Here is a 21002-nt window from a genome sequence, read left to right as displayed (position 1 = left end):
GTGGGTTTTAGTATATTCACAGTTATGTAATTATCACCATAATCAATTTTAAAACATTCCCATCACCCCAAAAGAAACCACATATGCATTAGCAGTCACTTTCCACTTCGTGTTTTTAAATCTAGATCAACAGCATCATTTTCACTGGCTAAATAGTACCACACTGCCTCAGACAGCTCCAAAACATCATCAATCGCAAAACGCACAGCCACTATACCACAAAAGAAAGAAAAAACAGTGCCAATCACGCATGCTTTTTATCAACTTGTTGTCACTTGATTTAATAGCTACTGAAAGCAGTCTTTTTGACTTATTTAGACATGTTTTGTACCAGCAACGCACGTAACTCCATGGAAATAACAGAACACTTATGACTAAATTCACACACGTGCAGGAATGACGACTAGCAGTAAGACGTGATGATTTCAGAGATACTGAAATGTGAAAAATGTTCACCCTAGAATCAACAGTATCAAATATTACACAGTATGGAGCGTCCTTGGTTACAAAACAACAGAAACTGACCTCACTAACTTAAGAAAGGAACCACACATGTGCAATCTATATAAGCTAAGAAGCTAATAGAGTAGCTAATCATCTAAGCAACCCCAAACCCCCCAGAATGGCAATATAGTAGAAAATATATCTACTGCTATATACATTTCACTTTCTTCCTGTTCCACAGTCATAGTTAGGAAGACAGAGGTCTGTCTTAATAGAGAAAAACTTAGTAAACTCAGCGTTTTTGCAGTCTTTTAGATATAGAAAGAAAATATTTATTTTAGAACCAAAATTGAGAGAGTGGGGGAGCTGGGGAATCTCTTTCTAGAGTAGCCTTTCCATTTGACCCCTGCCTGTCTCTAGCTTGAGACAGTGAGATGAGTCAAAGGACTTTAAAAAACCATGACTCAGTGTTTAATTACTTGGTTTAAATTTCTAACATTCCTAAGATGATGCCAAATTAATTTGCTGACAGCTTCACATTAGCAGGAATAACTACCTAGTAGCTTGTAAAGACCCTGAGGAATTCAAGAAGGTCAATAAGTGTGGTATATACGACTCAGTCAATACTGACCATATCCTGACCAAGCAGAGTCGTATGTGGGCTGTTTGGGAGGGAGAAACAATTTTAGCTTCTTGTGGAGAAAAACTATTTTAGCCATTTCTATAAAGAAAAGAAAGGGCACCAATAAAAAAAGATGTAAAATTCAGGGTTGGGGTGAGAGACGGAAAAAGTTAGAGGAGAAACAGAGCAACAGGATCAAAGGCAGACGCTATCAGACTCTAATATTAGCCAAGGGAACTGTTTATATTTTTGTTGCTAAGGAAAACTTGGAGCTTTGGAAAATGAACCTAACCACTGCACTACTGTGACAGCTGCCGCTTGGCTCTGATATCCCTACACAGTTATCTGCCAACTGCTTGCCACTTGCCATTTCTGTCCTGCTGTCTGCCAGTCAAGTCAACCCCTTTACAATCAGATGACCCTGTTGGGTTCTGTAATCCTCAGGGGCATTCCGAAGACTGGGTGGCAGTGATTACAGTGCCTTGAAGGTAGACTGCTGCATTCTGGGCTACAGATGCAGATGGAAAGGCCCCCAAATCAAAACCTTTATTCTTAAATCCAAAAGAAGAAATGGTTAGTGAGTTCAGTGACAGGGGAAAAAGAGGCTTGGGCGATGATCTCTACTGTACCTCAGACTCAAGGTGTGACATTAGACAAATCACTCCATGCTCTTAGAGTCTCAGTGCTTCCATTTGTAAAACAGGAGCTTAACTCCTATTCTCTCCATCATGTAAAGAGAATACATTCGAGCACAGTTGAGCTTTTCAGGAAAGAAAACAAAAGGAACTTTGTAAATTCAAAACTATGCCCTTCTTAAAAGTAATAAACTATTTCAGAAGTCCTGCCCTGAGCTTATGTAGCAAAATCATAAATTATCTAAAATCCTGCAAACCTTGAATCTCTTGACTCTTGTGTTTATTCTTCAGTGATTATGGCCATCTTCATGGACTTACATTATAAGAGACTGTTGTCCCTGGAATTAAATTTTTTTTTCAAGTGTTCCTTTCCCTGCCCTCCTTATAACGGCAATACTTTATCACTCTGGAACTTTGGAAAATACAGAGAAAAATAAAAAAAGAAAAGAAAAGAAAAATTACCCATAATCCCTCCCCAGAAAAATCCAGTGTTAAGATTTCCTTGTTTATTACTATTTGGTATCATAATGTATTTTTTTTTTTTGGTATCTAGCTCTGTCCATTTATTAATGTAACTCCAATCATATTAACAAACGGACAGAAAGAACACAGGGTGTAAAGCTGAGACTGATCATTAAATGCATGCACACACCCTTTTATCCTTCTTAGGATCAAACATTCTCAGCAAAGAAAAGCCAGCTGGACAGGTTTAACAGCAAGACCCAGTCCCCAGTCCCCGTGCTCTGACACTGGAAATGGAGATTCTTTCTGAGAGGTGACTTTTCCACTGGTTAGGTCTTGCTGTGGCCAGTTTTATTTTATTTTTTTTAAATTTATTTCTAGGAGAGAGAGAGAGAGAGAGAGAGAGAGAGAGAGACAGCGTGAGCAGGGGAGGGTCAGAGAGAGAGGGAGACACAGACTCTGAAACAGGCTCCAGGCTCTGAGCTGGCAGTCAGCACAGAGCCCGATGCGGGCTCGAACCCACGAACCGTGAGATCATGACCTAAGCGAAAGTCGGACGCTTAACCGACTAAGCCACCGAGGCGCCCCAAGCTGTGGACAGTTTTAAAGCCCCTTTTATCCCAGTGCTCACTAATTGTTTCAAATTGGACCTGTGAATGCGGCCTTCAGGCCTCCATCATGGTTCCCAGCAGGAGTCCAAATGCCTCCACAATGAGCTGATTACAGAGAAAGCTGCAGCTTCAAGAGGAGAATTAACACCCAGCATGCTCTTTCAGAAGGAAAATTTAGCTGTTTTCAAAACATGTGATTTTTTTTTTCTTTCAGCTTGTGTTTGTCTAGAGGGAGAAATTCTAAATGGCTTTAATTCTGTAAAGGCTTAAATGATATGTTTTATTTGATCAAGTCATTCCCTAGCTGAAAATACTTCAGTAGTATTCCATAGCTCTGAAAACAGAAGTTCAAGTTTCTTAGCATAGCCCAACAGCAGAAATCTACATGGTTTGGTTCCTGCCTACTTCTCTAACTCCACAACTTCCAAAGTATACCCAGTGGAATACCAGTCTTTAGTTTCTTTGAAACAAACTATTCAATGGACCAGAAATTCGGGAAATGCTGTAAATTCTAACAAGCTCACACTCCTCTCTCCACACCCAACCCCCTCCCCGAAAAGGCTTTTGAGTAATCCTGTTTAACTTCCTTTAACCCATTCTTTCACAAACTCATCTGACCACAGGCTTTTTTTTTTTTTTTTTTAATTCATCTAAATCTATTTCACACAGACACTTTCAGAAATGCTACACTGGTTTTGCCTTCTCCCAGCTTTGGGCATATTCAACTTGTTCCCTAAATTTCTCCTGTTCCCTCTAATATACCATCCTCCCATGACCACCTGTAGTTCACTCCCAGTTGCCTTCAGAATTCAACTGCAGTCACTTCCTCTGGCACACCTTTTCTGTCACCCTACTCAGGAGAATTTAGATTCCCCTCCTCTGTGCCCCCATAGCAATCTATACATATCTTTACCAGAGCACTTAACACGGAACGGTATTATGTGATTTGTTTATTTGCCTTCCCACAATAGATAACTTTAAGCTCCTCAAGGGCAGGAAAGATGTTTTTCTTTGACCTTGTGTCTTTAACCACTGTGGCTGGCACATGGCAGGCTCTTAACGGTTGTTAGGTACCTTATATACGTGGGTTCCCATTTAAATAGGACTCTATATAGGTACAACACATCTACAAAATCTTTTATTCTAGGAACCACTTCTGATTAAATTACCATTTTTATAGATGTGTCTATCTTTAGTGTATCTGGTCACTTCTAATTATTGTTACCAACTTAAATAATAGCTTGAGGTTTTTGTTCTGCATTCAAAACTATTAAATACTGACCTGCATGTAATACTTCTAAGAATATATCTGAGAAGCTGCCCCTGTTAACTCCGTCACAGTCATTCATTTCCTTCAGTGTTTATAAGGTGCTCTGCAAGTCTGTCCTTGGTAGGCAACTGTTTTACAGGAATCCCTTGTACCCTAGTTGCCCAATGTGGTTCTTCACGGTGGCTTTAAATTGCTTGTGCCAATAGCCCCAGAGTTTCAAGAGTGCAAACCTAATTTCTACGTTAAATTCTTGGCTTGGGATTTCCATATTCTATGGGTAGTAAAAATTACCCCCAAAAGATTTTTCTGTCCCTGTTCAGACCCTTGGATAAGCCCCATCCTTGACACTTCTTTGGGCCATAGACAAGGTACAAAGCAGCCCTTGGAGAGCTCCAGCTTTTCTTGGTTATAGCTCCTAGCCAAGTCCAAAGCCATGCTTCCTACATCCATACATGGCACTAAAATCTGAGCCTCCAAATTCTAAGGTCTACTATATAGGCCTCATACTAACCTTGAGCCATTTTTTTTTTTTTTTTGACCTAGTAGTTCCCTTTCACTTTTCTGAACTCAGCTATATTTTCCTATGTTTGTAATGGGAAAGGGGTCCTTATAAACCCATCTACCATGTTACTAGAACCTTTTTCTTAAATAAATTTTGAGCCCATTCACTTTTCTCCATCTCTTTTACCACTTTCTCTGTGCAAGCCACTGTTCTCTCTCATGCGACTTTCTTCCGCAATAATCTCCTTACTGTTCCCCTGTCCAATTCATATGGAATACTGTAACCAGAGTTTAAAAGCCAGAATTTTAAAAAATGTAAGTCAGACCATGTTATCTTTTTGCTTAAAATCTTCTATTGGGATATTACCTGGCAATTTTACTCCTAGATATATACCCAAGAGAAATAAAAACTTATGCCCACACAAAAACTTGTACATGAATGTTTATGGTAACATTATTCAAAATAGCCAAAAGGTGGAAAGAACCCAAATGTCCATCAACTTATGAATTGCAAACAAAATGCAGTATACCTGCACAATGAAAGAGTGTTTGGACATAAAAAAGAATAAAGTGCTGATACATGCTTCAACATGGGTGAACTTGAAAACATTACTCTATGTGAAAGAAGACAGTCACAGAAGACCACATATTGATTCCATTTATATGAAATGTCCAAAATAGGCAACTCAACAGAAACAGAAAGATCAGTGGTTGCTAAGGTCTAAGGAATGGGGAGATGGGGTAGGAGTAGGGGGGGACAATAATTAAAGGATAGGAGATTTCTTTTTAAGGTAATAAAAATGTTCTAAAATTGACTGTGGAAATGGATGCCCATATCTGTGAATATACTAAAAATAACTGAATTGTATACCTTAAATTATATGGTAAATACATTTTATCTTTATAAAGCTGTTAAAAAAAATTCTAGTAGCTCATCATGGTTCTTAACATATAAATCCAGAATCCTTGTCCTTGGCTGTAAGACTCTGCATTATATAGCTCCTACTTATTCCTCAAGCCTCACCTTAGACTGCTCTTTTCCCTAACTCTCTGCAATGAAGCCACAGCATCTTCTTTTAGATTTTCCAAAGGATCAAGCACCTGCCTACCTTAGTGTCTGTCTTTTCAATAGCCGTATTTCCCGCCTGGAATGCTTACCCCTTCCCTTAGCTATTATTTGTCCTACAGAATTCAATTTGAGCATCATACTCTTAGGATAACCTTCTCTGATCCTGCCAGAAAAGGGGAGTCTTCTGTAAGCAGATCATCTGTAAAACATTGTCATAACAACTCACACCACCTCTTCATAGTATATATCACAATTATTTGTTTAACATTTGTTTTTCTTCACTAGCATATCCATTTCCCAAGGGCTAGGATTGTTATTCTCGTTTATGGCTATACCATCTGGGTTTATCATAGCACTCTGCAATGACAAATGCTCAATAAATATTCCGAAAGGAAAGAATGCTAGTGACTGAGTCCAACAGCTATTTATCTAATCTTCCTCTTTATTTATCTTGTATCATTACCCTAATTTGCCTAAATATCATTATTTATTATCTAATAAATATCTAGTATCTCCTTGTTTATTATGTAGCACCATCTAGAAAATGCACTTAATACACCCCATTCACATAAATCATTGACATTTTGATTTATTTTTATAGTTATATTCTTTCATTCTTATATTTGCTGCTCCTTGAGGAATTGTCCTAATGATAATATGTAATACACAGTAGGTAATCAATAAATATTTGTGGCTTAAATAAAACTCCTAAAACAAAATTAAAATCTGTAGCACATGCTATCTTATTGTTCATAGGTTATAAAAATCCCAGAAGACAGTAACCATCTCTCTAGGTTTTTCTAAATAATGATGCATGCAAGTAAGTAATAATGCGATTTGATAAAAAAAAAAAAACTGACTTATCCATCATTTTAGGGATCATGATCTTAATGATGAATTCAACTCATTTTACTGTCTCAGCCCAGAAGGAATTCTTTAAAGGGAGTTCTTCTCAGCTAATGAAAATATTTCTTTTGCATTTATTTCTAGATGAAACTAATAGTATCTAAATCATATCTGAGCTATTAAATGATAAGCATTAAATATTCAAGATTGATTTGTTAAAATTTCCTTGGCTGGAAACCAACTAAAAGATGATACTTTGCAATCTGTTAGCCCTGAAAATGGACTTTCTCCAATTTTTATATAAAGAAATGAAAAAAAAAGAAAGGAAGGGATGAAAGGAAGGGAAAGAAAGGAAGAAGAGAAACACTATTTTTCAATTCACTTAACATCTCCCTTCCACTTCTTCTCAAAATGTGTTTTAGAATTGTCTTTATAATAAACAAACATCTAAACAGTTTAATTCAAGGAGTGCCTGGGTGGCTAGTTGGTTAAGTGTCTGGACTTCAGCTCAGGTCATGATCTCATAAATTGTGAGTTCAAGCCCCACACTGGGCTCTGTGCTGTCAGCACAGAGACTGCTTTGGATCCTCTGTCCCCTTCTCTCTCTGCCCCTCCCCAACTCCCACTCTCTCTCTTTCTCAAGAATAATAAATTTGGGGTGCCTGGGTGGCTCATTTGGTTAAGTGTCTGATTTCAGCTCAGATCACAATCTCACGGTTCGTGGGTTCGAACGCCACATCGGACTCTGTGCTGACAGCTCAGAGTTCAGGGCCTGGAGCCTGTTTTGGATTCTGTGTCCCTCTCTCTCTGCCCTTCCCCCACTTGCACTCTGTCTCTCTCTATCAACAATAAATATTTTAAAAAATTAAAAAAAGAATAATACATTAAAAAAAATGAAAGTTTAACTTGTACCTCGTAGATAGTTAGACTTCCTGACTTATTATACATATACACACACTAGCAAATATAAAATCTCCTTCTTTTGGATATTCAAAATAAAATGAAATCAAACTGAAGTCTAGGGGTGCCTGGGTGGTTCAGTCAGTTAAGCGTCCAACTTCGGCTCAGGTCATGATCTCACAACTCGTGGGTTCAAGCCCCACGTGGGGCTCTGTGCTGACAGCTAGCTCAGAGCCTGAAGCCTGCTTCGGATTCTGTGTCTCCCTCTCTCTCTGACCCTCCCCTGCTCATGCTGCCTCTACCTCTCTCTCTCAAAAATATATAAAACATTAAAAATTTTTTTAAAAAGAAATCAAACTGAAGTCTAAATTTTAATATGATTTCACTTGTTTTTCTAGTCTTAAAAAAAGCATGGCTTGAGTTTTTAAGTAGATCCAAAACAGCCAAATGGAGGGCACTCTATTTTTTATACTTTTTTAAGCAGAGAAAATGTCCCATTCTTCTTAGTTACATCTTCCAAGGCCTCTTGATACTGACAACCAAAAAGTTCTTCTTAGATTCTACCTTAAACCTCTCCTATGCCAATTCATGACAGCTCTGTCGTAATTTTTCTCTAAAGAAACTATAGGGTAGCCAGTCACTAACCTACCATGTCATCACATACTATGCACTTCCCTTTCTGGTATTCTTAAATCCATTAAAACTTTATATCCTAGCTCTATTTCTCGGAGCCTTTTATCATGTCACTGCCTTTCTTTGCTGCCAGAGAAGTCTTCACAGACTCCTCAGAACAAAACAAAAGATCCTTCTCTGTGCTTCATGTTCTCCATCACAAAATGGGGAAATAATGCCTGACCGTGATTTCTCTTATAAGAAAAATAGAAAAAAGATATGCCTCTATTCATAACAGAATAAGTATCTATGTTAAATGATCAGAAATAATTAAGATCTCTGCCAAAAATCTCCTGGAGGCAAAATACAAAACCTAAACTGTAATATAAAGATCTGCTTTCATAAATGTATTTGGGATTAGGGGAAAGACTTCCCATCCACTCCTTTATCTCCTACCTCAAAGCAGAACCCCACAAATGAAATCAGTACATAACATACCTCCTCTTCTCCCTGGCTTCCACCGAGGAGTCTGTTCCAGGAGTGGAGAGCAGAGTGGCAGTTGTAACCCCATTGGCAGTGTTGGGTGAAGGGCGATTAGTGATCACACAGAGCGGGGTGCTAGAAGAGACATTGTCCGCTGTTTTCTCTGCTGTTGAGTCAGCCTGCGATTTGTAAGGAGTCCTGACATAAAACAAAACAAAAAACAAAAACAAAAACAAACCCAAAAACACAAGCAGAAAGAGAATGGTCAGGCATGCTACATCACAAAGCACTAGCACAGAGACAAAGGGTTGGAGTTTAAGTTTAAGTAGAGAATCCTCTTGCTCAGATTTTGTTTGTTGTTGACTGTGTTTTTTAATTCTGAGCTCTTAAATCTTAGAACAATATGATTACACACTTAAGTCTAATATCCTCTCTGCACAAAGAGTTCTGTTTCATGAACATTTTTTTTTTTTGCCTGAGATTAAAAAAATTTTTTTAAATCAACTAGGACACCAGGCAAGATAGTAACATATGCAAGACTGCTTTAAATGATTCCTGAGTACCATCTGGTCTTCACACACGCATACAGAAGCAGGGCCTCTCCACACACATGAAAACAACACTAAAGTCACTTACGATATTGTCTCCACCTGCCCCTCAATTCTTGGCAGTGACAGTCTTTGTAGTAGTCCTCAGCCTAGATTAGATGACCATCGTCTTGGATTCCAGAGATATTTGATAAATATAACCCCAGTATGTTCAGTTCTCTCGCACCTAGCTCAGCAACTGCTCTCTTCCCATTTAAGCAAATGCCCAATTGTCTGTATTCTTAAGTGCATACATGAGCAACGGAAACAAAAACTATTAAGATTCTATATGTAACCTTAACTACAGACTTTCCAACAGCAAGCTGTATAATTAAACTCATTTACATGAAAACAAGATCTTTGTTTCTTAACAAAGAGTTGAGAGCAACCATTGGCTCTCCACCCAAAAAGCTATCATTTGTGATGTCACAGCTTGTTGCTGGGGTAACAGAGATCCAAAATTGATATTCACAGAGATGGGAAAAGCAATGAAAATCATGAAAGCTAAAAATCTGTTTTTTTCATCTATTCACAATTATCAGAAATGCTTATAAGTTGCTATAAGCTCATCTTCAAATAATCACATCATTAGAATAAGCTTGAAAGCAATAATCAGATTATAAAAAAATCTAAATATGGTACCTAGATGTAAATATAAAAATAGAACAGTTTTGAAGTGGTGATCTAAAAATTAAAAACCACAAGCCACTTCTCCAGAAGCAATGGATGACCCAGAAAAAAGGCGAAATTAAAATTCCTCAGACTTATAAGATGTATAAGTCTACAGGATATGCTAATAAAATTAGCCAGAAACAAAGTTGTAAAAAATTACACTTATCAAAACCTTACCTGACATTCTTTTTAGATTACTATCATGTTTTGTTCTCTCTGAAATTTTTCCTGCTGTGGAAATGCCAAGGGTTTTATTTTAATAAATTACAGAATAGGACTTGTACTATTACTTTGAAATGTAGAGTGATTTTATAAGTAGATTGTTAGGAGCAGAGCAGGAAAAGCTCCAGAGCAGGGGTCAGAGGCTCTGGAACCATGTGGGGCTGCATTTCAGCCAAGTTAACTTCTCTAGCCTCTTCATCTGTAAAATGGGGATAATGTTACTTAACATGTAGGGGTCTTGTGATAATTAAATAAAATAATGTATGTAGAACACTTAGTATACAGCCTGAATAACATATAAGCTCTGTAGAAACAAAATAGTGAAAGAGACAGGAGTGCTGACATGGACAAATCTAGGTTCAAACCCTGCCTCAGTTTCTTACTAGATGTGTGACCTTGGGCAGATGATTAAGTTTTGGGTCTCAGGTTCCACATCTATAAAATGAGAATGGTATCTCATATACTGGAGCCTCTTTATAAACCATACACGTGTGCCTGAGATAGCTAGTTGCCTAACCCATATTCATTTTCCTTTTTTTTCCTAATAGAACCCACATTTTATTGAGAGAAGTAACGTAGCTAGTTAACAAACCATACTTTTCCAAGTCTCCCTGGCTGCTAAAGGTAGCCAGTGAGCCATAAGCATAACCTCAGTTTAAAAGCATTCCCTCTGTGCATTTCTCCCTTTCTCCCTTCTTCCCGCCTAGAATGCAGTTATGACAGCTAGAGCTTCAGCATCTACTTTGTGACATGAGGCAACCCATGGAAATGGAAGCCATAATCTAAGGACTGTGAAGCAGAAAGACAGAAGGATTCAGGATCCTTTAATGACTCTGAAGTTGTGATGCCAGCTCTGCCTATTTCTGGACTTTAAGTGAGAGAAAAAAAATAAACCTTTATCATATTTAAGCCTCAGTTATTTGGATTTACTGTTACATGTGAGTAAACTGAATGCTCATGTAATTTTTGTACAGTTTCTAAGCCAATGCTTAGCACATGATAGGGTTCAACAAGTTCTTAATAATCCAGTAACCTCTTTGTTTCAGTTTCTTCATCAATGGGTATAATATTAGTATGCCTGTGCAGATGAACTATTATGAGGACTTAAAAAATTTCTACATAATTGTACAGTATTATTATTAATAATCCATCTGAGCCTATCCCTCCTGGCTAAACAAATGATCACCACTTACTTTAGGGAAAGAACTCTAATAAACAGACAAAAATCAGTCAAAATTCTGGATATGAGGCCCCCAAAAGAGGTTCCTTTGCTATACCCCAAAGTGAAAAGGTCTCTGACCACACATAAAGGGTTGAAAGCCACAGTCAGAACCACAGCTTTTTTTCCCTCTGCATTTTTTGAATGAAGCCCCGCCCACATTACCTCCATGCTGCCCCTTAGACGGAGTAGACACCACTGCCCTGGGAACAAAGTTTAGACAAAAACAAATTTCTTCCTTCCCACAGTGTTTCCAGCAAAATGCTCTCATTGGCTGAGAACTTTCAGAGAGCTATATAGGAAGCTTTTGGAACAAGAGTTAGCGTTTCTTCTGATTTGGATTTGTATGCCATCCTCCAAAAAAAGAGCAAATAGAAGAGATTCCTATTCATGATTATACAAAAATTAATGTCAATGAAGTATGATGATATTTTTAATATGCACTTTACCACACTAGGATGACCCTTACAATTGTAACCACACAAAAGCTATCATTTTAAGTTGATGCCTACACACCAAGTACAAAGATATGTACCCTGATTATTAAATGAGCAACTGTCGACTGGCCAATACAAATAAAAACAAAAGCATCCTTGTTAAATAATAGACATTTTTACAGGGATTCAAACTTGTTCCCACAGTGACAAAGTCTCTTTGGTTCAAATCTCGTGTGTATCCATCCAGAGGCATTAGTTTTGATGACTGTAACTCAAATGGCTCCAAGAAGCCTTACCTGCCGTGGTGTACAGATGCAGTAGTGTTTGCACTGATTGGTGCAGGGCAAGAAGAGGCAGGTTGCCACTTGCTGCCCCGAGAGGTAGATGAACCAATGGTAATGGGTGAGGTAGCAGGAGATGAATTGCGATTGGCTGAAATGTAGGGACTTGTGGGGTCACTACTTCTACCAAAGGAAGCACTGCAAAACAGTACACAGTCACTTTCTTCAGGACGTGCTGCTCACCCACCATTTCCCAGCACCACCTTCCGCCCCCAAGATTGTGCATTAAAAGGAATGTAGACCAAAGAGAGGGTATGGCAACTGGGAAGTGGAGTGATCAACTCCAGCTAGAGTTGGGTCACTGGCAGCAAGCAGGCATCTGTCAATCATCCAAAAGAGTGAAGGAATGGGGAGGAGAGAGAATATGCAATAAGAGAAAGCAGAAGAGTCTTATATTGGAATAGAATACAGGCTAAGGAAAAGAAATATTAGGAAATAGGACAATTGTATTAGAAAGAGTAATTCCCAACAAATTCCAAGGCAAAAAATCATGCAACCCCAAATGTCTACCTGATACAGAAACAGCGCTGCAAAAACTAAAGTAAGACCAAAAAGTTGGAGAGGTTTTGAAGTAGAAACTTAAAGAGTGGAAAGGAATAAAAAAGCTCTGTGGGGGAAGAATGTCTCTGAGAACTGTGGGTATTATTTAGCCTCAAACAAACCCCTCTTTGGGAGGATTCCAAGGTTGAAGTCTAGAAAGTAGTATTGCACGGGCAATAGAAGGCAACTTTTCTTTGTTTCAAATGAAGATAAGTAGAAACCACCTCAACTGAAGCAAAAAAATTACTTGAGTTGGAACTTCTTTTTAAAAAAACTCCTTGACTATTATAGTAATGACACACTAGAGGTGACCAAAACAAGCTATGAAGTCTTCTTTGGTAATGATGCATTTTACAGGGACAAAGGAAAGGAATTTCTGCCTAAGGACAAGAGATGAACTAGAAAATGGAAAGTCTGCTGAGGTCCAGCACAGCCCAAGGCTGCCAAACACCTTCTTGTACTTTCTTTTTAAAATAGTGATAGCATACAATTCTTCCCTTTTGAAATGATCATAAAATGAGATTTTATACAATCAAAAAATGCTTATGGGGCACCTGGGTGGCTCACTGGGTTAAGTGTCTGACTCTTGATTTTGGCTCAGGTCATGATCTCATCATGATCTCATGGTTCACGGGACTGAGCCCTACATTGGGCTCCATGCTGACAGTGAAGAAGCTGCTTGGGATTCTCTCTCTCCCTCTCTCTGCCCCTCCCCCACTCACACACACATGCACTCTCTTTCTCTCTCTCTCTCAAAATAAATAAATTTTTAAAAATGCTTAAAGGGTGATAGAGGTTTGGAATTCCAAAGCATGAAGCAAGTTGTAGATTTTTTTTCAAAAAGCACTCACATAGTTAAGCATGTTTTCCACCCTAAACAGGGGCAGTCCCTTTCTCTCCTGTTTGCCATAATTATGCCAAACTACATCTAACCAGATGCTACTAACTCAATCCATTTGCTAACGATTTGGATCATGAAAAAGAACAACCATACCCTACCACAGTGTAACTGGGTGCTTGGAAATTAAAAGGCAGCTTTCTCTTTCCTAGATCTAGAACACTGTTGTCTTAGAAAAGTTTTCTTGGTCTTGGATGCAACCATGAAAAGTAATAATGTATCTAGATGGATTAAGGCCATAGCCTTGAAGACAAATAGGTGACAGTTTTATTGAACCAAAAAACACTGGATTTGTATATAGAATAAAGCTTCAGTGAAATCACTGAACTATACATGTATACTTTCAAAGTTGAGCCTTTTCTTACAGGATGTGTCTGCAGAACTGAAGACCGTTAAAAGGCAGCAGTAGCTGTTTGTTTTATAGCTTACTAGTTCCCATGTTCTTGTATTAACTAGTTGATAAGATTCTTCTGATCAAGTGGAAATGAGTTTTGAACCCAAATACATAGTTTATAACAAAAGGCTGTTTCCAGGGCAGCAAACCAATCATCTATGCAACCGAATGATGAGGCCCATGGCATGAAGAGGCAGTGGAGGGGCTGAGTAAATGAAAGTGAAGAAAGAATTCAAAGTAAGCAATGAGAATCAGATTCTTCCATATCAGCAGCAAAGTTCAAATTAAAATACTAATTAAGTGTATCTTATAGCTTAATGGCTCTGGCAAAGGTGCTTTGCTTGCTGGCTGGTACATGGCAAAGAAATAATTGCAGAAAAGACAAAATAGATGAGAAAAGGGGAAGGAAACCCAAGTACCTTCTCTGCACCAAACTTGCGAGTTTCTCATCTTGATGGATCTGGGGGCCATTAAAGTCATAAAAAAAAAAAAAAACTCAAGTCCCTAAATTAACAGGCTTCAATATGAAACTTCTTTAATGCAATACAAAACTGTCCCCATTACCCACCCCCCTCACCACCCTAGAGGGTCCCTCCCTTCCTCCCCACGAAAATATAACTTGAGATGAGAACTACTCTAGTTTTAGAAAAAGGAAAACTAGCTACTGGACAAAGGTGATTTAAATTCAGTCCTACTCAGAGATTACTAGAAGTCACTTCCAGTTGAAGATTTTAATAGGACTGAGAGGAGAGAGCATAAATTCAGACCTGTCTGTGGTGAGAATTTGGAATTAGCTTATTTTAATTCAGTTAGGAAAATAAATTATTATGTTAATTTAAAATTAGTCAAGATGTTACTCCCAGGAAATCTAAAAGTAATTCATTTTTTTTGATTCATTTTTGTGGTGCTAATTGGATGTAAAACAGCATGCAATTATTACCCATATACCCATGGCTGGAGTGAAGAAAAATCATCTCCCACCCCTGGGAGCCTGGTACCTTTTCAAGTAGGTTGATACATAGGTAGAAGGAGCAATTGTCTGCGGAGTTTCCCTTCCCTTCGCTTCATCCCTCCACAGCTGCCGAGTATAGGACCCACTCCTTACTAGATTGACAGCTGATTCTCTGCAGAGGCACGAAAGAAAAACAAAACAAAACACTGATTCCTACCACTAATTTCACCCATGATACAATGCAAACTGCGAGAGAAGAGCCAGAGAGGGAAACTGTAATATGGCTGAAGAAATAGATACATTTTCAAGTGATACTGTGTTTTATATACCTGTTTTCTGTATGGCTAGAGGATGAGTCAAGTATTACTGTCTGCTTTCTTTTGTCAACTTCAAAGCCAACTAATTTCAATAGGTACCAAATCCTTATGTTAAAGATCTCCCAATTCTTTTGTAATGAGAAGTCACTTTTGTTTCCTTTAAAGGGTTTTACAAACCAACAGGTTGTTCATAAGTAAGCAGAGAAGAGGATGGTGGGGGAGATGAAGTCTGTCACAGAGAAAGAGGAAACCACCACAGAAAAGGAAACAGAAGAAATTGCTGGAAGCCTACTTAACATTATAAATAATAAGCCCTCCAGGAAAGGATATTATAGTAGGATTTCTAATCATAATTGTTCCCTCGGGGCTGAGGCTACAAAAGCTGTGGGCCTCCATCTTTCACAGAGCTCTCCAGAATAGTTCTTCTCAAACTTGAATGTGCACGTGAAGGGCCCAGAGAATTTTGTTAAAATGCAGACTCTAACTCAGTAGGTCTGAGGTGGGGCCTGAGATTCTGCATTCCTAACATGCTTACAGATGGCAGCAGTGCGGCTGGTTGGGGGGACCACACCTCGAAACGCAAGGTTCTAGATGAGGCTCTGCTCCGAGACACAGCAGTACTTCAAAATCCTCACATTCACTTTAACTGATGAGGAAGACTTGAAATCTTATCTACTTACAAATTAGAGGCTGATCATTCATTAAAGAATACTATTTTTGGTGTTTACCATGGAACAGGTCATGTGCTAGCCACCAGGGGTCCTTGAAAAACTGGACAGACATAACCCTAAAATGAATTCACCCTTGGAAGGGTCAGGGAAGACTTCCTAAAGACAGTAATATCTAAGCTGAAGTGAGAGCCTGAAGGGTGAAGAACTGGCAAAGCAAGGGACTAAGGGTTGGGAGGTGTTCTAAGCAGAAGGAAGAAACAGTTCGTAACATGCTAAGGGCACCTGTGAAAAGACAGCAGCAGAGAGATGGCCAAGACATCACTATGCCCAGCAAAGTTAAAGAGGACCGTCGTTTGGCCTGTATTAGGATTACCTGTTCTCCTTTTCTTCAATGTCACTTGTGCTGCTGAGCCTCCGGGGTGCTAGTGAACTAAAATAGCTCTTGTTTTCTCTCTCCTGTAAAATCAAAACAAGCACAGAGAAGGGACAATACAACACTGATTCAGTGTAACATCTTGGGTAAACAGCAGAGCTTAACATATATATATAATCTTATTTCTGTATCTAATACCAATTCCGGTTTGAGTGGTATGACAAAAGATTAGCTTTCAAAGGCTAATTCTTATTTTTTCTCCATTAAAAACCAATACGTAGGGAAATGATTGTCATGGGAAAAGCCAGGATGATCAAATAAGGAAAACGGCAGCACAAATTACACACAGCAGCAGCCTTGCCAAAAGAGACGGAGCCTTTGAAAAACCACAGCCAGAAAGCTCCCCTCTAAAGTTCTTGATGAAATAAGTCTTATTTCTTCCCCAGTCTATCTTCTCTTGGAAATGTGGCTTCACGTACAACAAATATGCTGCAGAGTTAATCCAGCCGATATACCTCACCCCCCTGGTGGAGTCTCCAGAAATACAACATCGAGCAAAGGAACCAGGATTACAAGAAGACCTGACCCCAGAGAAGAGCATCAAGTGAGCCCTTGAAAATCTGGAACCAAAAGATAAGAAATAAAAATGTACTGATCTTGGATGATTATGTAGATGAGCTGTTTGTGAAGTTAGCCTGATCATATATCTAGTAATGAAAAAAATAAGACATTTAAACATTTTTCTTTAAGTGCTAATTTGCCTGAGCTTCATTAGGATCGAAAACCTGGCTAAGGAACTTTGCTTCTAAACACTGAAAGGATATATTACTGGTATTGGCTTAAGGGAGTCTTTTAGGCCATATCCAAATTTTTAGGTTCTAATTTTCCCCCCTAGGAAAGGAGGGTAAGGAAGAATGAACAGAAGTTATGCCAAAAGGTAAAGGTTTGTTTTTTTTTTTCTCTTTTTTTGGCTGAGTAATAATAGCAAACAAATAGCTAATTGATTAAACTACCAATGTGCCATCTCTTTTTAAAGACTTTGTACTTCCAGAATCAAATCAGGGACCAGAAAACACTTTCATGTGTTCCTATGACTGAGTTTTCACAGAAGGGAACCGCCCAGGAATTCTCCCATATGCTGCCTAAACCACACCTTCTCTTTGTTGTCCAGCAGAGCAGAAATCCGAGGGCTTGATGATGACCGGTAGATGGAAGAGCCTCGGTCCCTTAGGGCTTCTCTGGAATTGGCCACCTCACTCAGCATGTTGTGGCTGCCAGTTTTTCTGAGTCCCAGTCTCCATGAAGAAGGAGATTCATCTTTGGGCTCTTCCGGCTTGTTAAAAAGGCTGGAGGAGAACTATGAGGGGAAAAGCAAAGAAAAGAAAAGGGGGGGATAGGGGAGGTCCTGATGATTCTTTTCAGCCTGTTTGTTTTTTCCCCACACTTAACTAAGTTCAGTGAGGCAATATAAGGCAGTTCAAGGAGAACAAATACATAGGAGGCTTTCTGCCAATGTTCCCCTCCTCACCTGGCAGATGCTAATAACCTCTCAAGGCTCCCTTTCTCCCTGAGCCAGAAATAACCTCAGATTCTTAACACAGACAGAGTTGCTCTCTGAGAAATTAAACACTATTTGCTCTCTTAGCAATGAGTACTGACCTAGAACACCAGGACATCCACATTCTAGTAAAAGCCATTTCTCTTGCTTGACTCACTATGTAACTAACTGAAAATAGGACATTTTACTTCTCTAGGTCTCAACATGCTCATCTACAAAACGGTGATAATGAGCTTAATTCCTTCTTATAATATGTGGAGACCAGAAAACACAGATGAGCCAATGTATAAATATGCTTTAAGGTACCATGATAAGACCATGGGAAACTGATGTAAGTTAATACTAATAAAGATACTAAAAGCTGCTCTGCTCAAATTCTAATCGCTTATTTCAAGAAAATAGTTTATTTGATCTTGGCCATGTGTTTCAGATTTCACCGAGCAGCCAAATTAAAAAGAAAAAAAATAGTAGAAGTCACAGAGTTGCCATCTTTTAGATTGTTGCCAGGAGAACATCTTTCAAAACATCATTACCATTTCCATCACCATCATTTCATTAAAAAAAGAAAAACATTTTAACATCAGAAAAGAAAGCTTTCTGGAGGGGCGCCTGGGTGGCTTAGTCGGTTAAGCGTCCAACTTTCACTTAGGTCGTGATCTCACGGTTCGTGGGTTCGAGCCCCGCGTCAGGCTCTGTGCTGACTGCCAGCTCAGAGCCTGGAGCCTGTTTCAGTCTGTGACTCCCTCTCTCTCTGACCCTCCCCTGCTCACGCTGTCTCTCTCTCTCTCTCCTAGAAATAAATAAAAAAAAAAAAAAAGAAAGAAAGAAAGCTTTCTGGAAAGCTTACAGGGTCTCTAATGATCTCATTTTATCAGGAAGTACAGAGAGCATCATAGACTTCGTGTTAGCCTGATGACCAGCCTGGAGTACAAGTGGTCTTTACAGCATCAGCCCACAGTCCTTCCCTGGGATTGGGGGCCCCTCTGCAAGTCAGCTGTGGTCCTTCTCCAGGTATGAGGCCACCTTTATTGCCTGGAGTAGTGAAAATGCAACAGAAACACTAAATCACTCATCTCCAGCTCACACTCAGATTTTCTCTTTTTAATTAGTCGTCTGAATGTACGTCCCCCTTCCAGCTTTAGAGGCTCAATCATCTCAACTCTTTACAAGTCACCCTGATTCTGAGAAGAAAAGTGCTTTTCCCAGCATTATTTTAGCAAAGTGGAATAAGTCTATGTGTATATATATAATATTATTATATATGCCCAATGTGGGGCTTGACCTCATGACCCTGAGGTCAAGGGTCGCATGCTCCACCAACTGAGGCAGCCAGGTGCTCATATGTTTTTTTTTTTATTTAGTATTTTTATTTTATTTATTTATTTTTTAGATGTTTATTTATTTTTGAGAAAGAGAAAGAGAAAAAGAGGAGGAGGAAAGGGCAGAGAAAGAAAGGGACAGAGGAGCCCAAGTGGGCTCTGTGCTGATAGTAGCAAGCCTGATGCAGGGCTCAAACTCACAAACTATGAAGTCATGACCTGAGCCAAAGCTGGATGTTCGACCAACTGTGCCACCTAAGTGCCCCAATTTAGTATTTTTCCTTTTAAAAATAAAACAAGAAGTCTAGTTACACCTAGAAACAGTGGGAGTATGTGAGGTACAGCTAAATGACCGGATGATGAGTGATGTTTCTATCTGAAACATCTCTACGGATTCACAATGATGCTCTTAGGAATAAATAAGTAACCAAACCTTTGTTTCCTCATCTTCCTATGATATGACAGTGATATTATAATCCTGTCTTTTCAATTCATGAGGTACTAAGAAGATCAGTAAGTTACTATCTATAAAACCACAGAGTTCTTTCATTAGCTTTCTTCCCAAGAACTCAGATCAATTCTTAACCTCAAAACTAACGGTATATTTTGTAAAGCAGAGTAATTATTCAACTCTGTCTCTGACTAGAAGCCCACAGCTTTTCAGAGGCCTGGACCAAGTTGCAGGAAGATGTGTCTCTGGTATTTCAACAAGTTCTTCCTATCTCTGCTCTCTACTCATCATAAACTATAAAGACTTTACTTATTAAACTAAAATTTTAAACAAGAAGAAAAGGACAGAAGTCCTCAAATCAATTAATTCTGAATGCTAGATATATTCCCCACCCAGTCTGAGATTTATGTATACTTACCTTAGCCTTAGATATGAAGAAAATAGGCAACTGACAAAATATCTTTGGTCCAGATTACTATATCCTATGTTATCTAATCACATTGTAGCCAAATTTGTTTGGTGATGGATTCGTCGTTTTTGTGAGCAATGTTAACAAATGTAATATATGTGCCCACCCCCAATTCCACACCCTGAAGCCCTAATCCTCAGTGTGACTGCACTTGGAGATAAGGTGTCTGTCCACAAACTAGGAAGAGAGTCCTTACTAGGAACTGAGTCAGCTGGCACGGTGACCTTGGACATCCTAGACTCCAAAATTGTAAGAAATAGATTTCTATTATTTAAAGCCACCTGGTTGGTGGTATTTTGTCATGGCCCTAAGCGGACTAAGACAGGCAAGATCTATCTGAATTATTTGGCAAGAATGTATCTCTAAGGCCTTTCAAACTGTTTGTTAGGATAGTAGGACAAATATAATTTTCAAATTAATTCCAAAATACTCACTCTCCTAGCTGAAGAGGCAGAGAAGGTATTCTGAGCTGGTGGTGGTATCTGTTCCGTAATAATACTCTTGCTTTCAGAGTTGGAATGGTTGTCAATGGCTTCTGGCTTTTTATCTATTATTTAAGACAAGAGAAGCAACAAGGGCAAGTATGAAAATCTTATCTGTGTATATGTATGTACTTTTCTGCTAACAGAAATGGTTTACCCATTATCAAAACAGATTAGTAGGGCTATGTAATGCTTAGACTCAAACTAAAATGAAGTCTCTAGCAAATGTTGCCAAAAGGAAATAAATTCAATGGTATTCCTTTGTTGGTAGGCTCTACTTCCTTGATATACAACTGAAAACTTTCTCCATATTATGTATCATATATAAAATTTATCAGTATGTATATACTAAGAATCTACTCTGTTTTGGGAGTTTGGGCAGGAAAAACCAGATAGATCTTGCTTTCTAGGTAATTACAAACAAGAAAAGATATAAGATGCATAATAACAATAGCAACAACATAAGCTCATATATGTTAGGTGCCAAACTGGTTGAGTCAGATTAAACAGGGCTTTATGAGTTCAGAGTAAATCCTCTCAGGGAAGAAACAACAAGGAAAGATGCCATAGAGAAAGCTGGAAGACAAATACCAATTGGCAGGAGGAAGAAAGGATATGAGTAATGACTCTGAAATCAAAATATAT

The 21002-nt window shown here is 38.7% G+C and overlaps 1 protein-coding gene across 5 annotated transcripts in view; it reads right to left on the bottom strand.

Annotated features, from left to right (window-relative positions):
• Positions 1 to 21002, bottom strand: part of PPP1R12B (protein phosphatase 1 regulatory subunit 12B) — a 214625-nt gene that overhangs the window by 111715 nt on the left and 81908 nt on the right. For 2 of the 5 annotated variants that reach the window (XM_039227471.1, XM_039227475.1), the window contains exons 9-14: positions 20310 to 20422; positions 17232 to 17435; positions 16079 to 16161; positions 14764 to 14889; positions 11889 to 12071; positions 8471 to 8653 (exon numbers count right to left, since the gene is read on the bottom strand). In XM_039227471.1, coding sequence (XP_039083402.1) covers positions 8471 to 8653; positions 11889 to 12071; positions 14764 to 14889; positions 16079 to 16161; positions 17232 to 17435; positions 20310 to 20422 — 892 coding nt within the window. Of the gene's footprint in view, positions 1 to 8470; positions 8654 to 9091; positions 9141 to 11888; positions 12072 to 14763; positions 14890 to 16078; positions 16162 to 17231; positions 17436 to 20309; positions 20423 to 21002 lie in introns of those variants that run through there. The other 3 variants (XM_039227472.1, XM_039227476.1, XM_039227473.1) reach the window with 2 other exon arrangements.

This window comes from Hyaena hyaena, unplaced genomic scaffold (assembly GCF_003009895.1).
Source record: "Hyaena hyaena isolate Hyena2069 unplaced genomic scaffold, ASM300989v1 scaffold_28, whole genome shotgun sequence".
In the NCBI taxonomy this organism is placed as follows: Eukaryota; Metazoa; Chordata; class Mammalia; order Carnivora; family Hyaenidae; genus Hyaena; species Hyaena hyaena.
The sequence above is the reverse complement of the archived record's forward strand: the minus strand, read 5'-3'. Positions and strand labels throughout refer to the sequence as shown.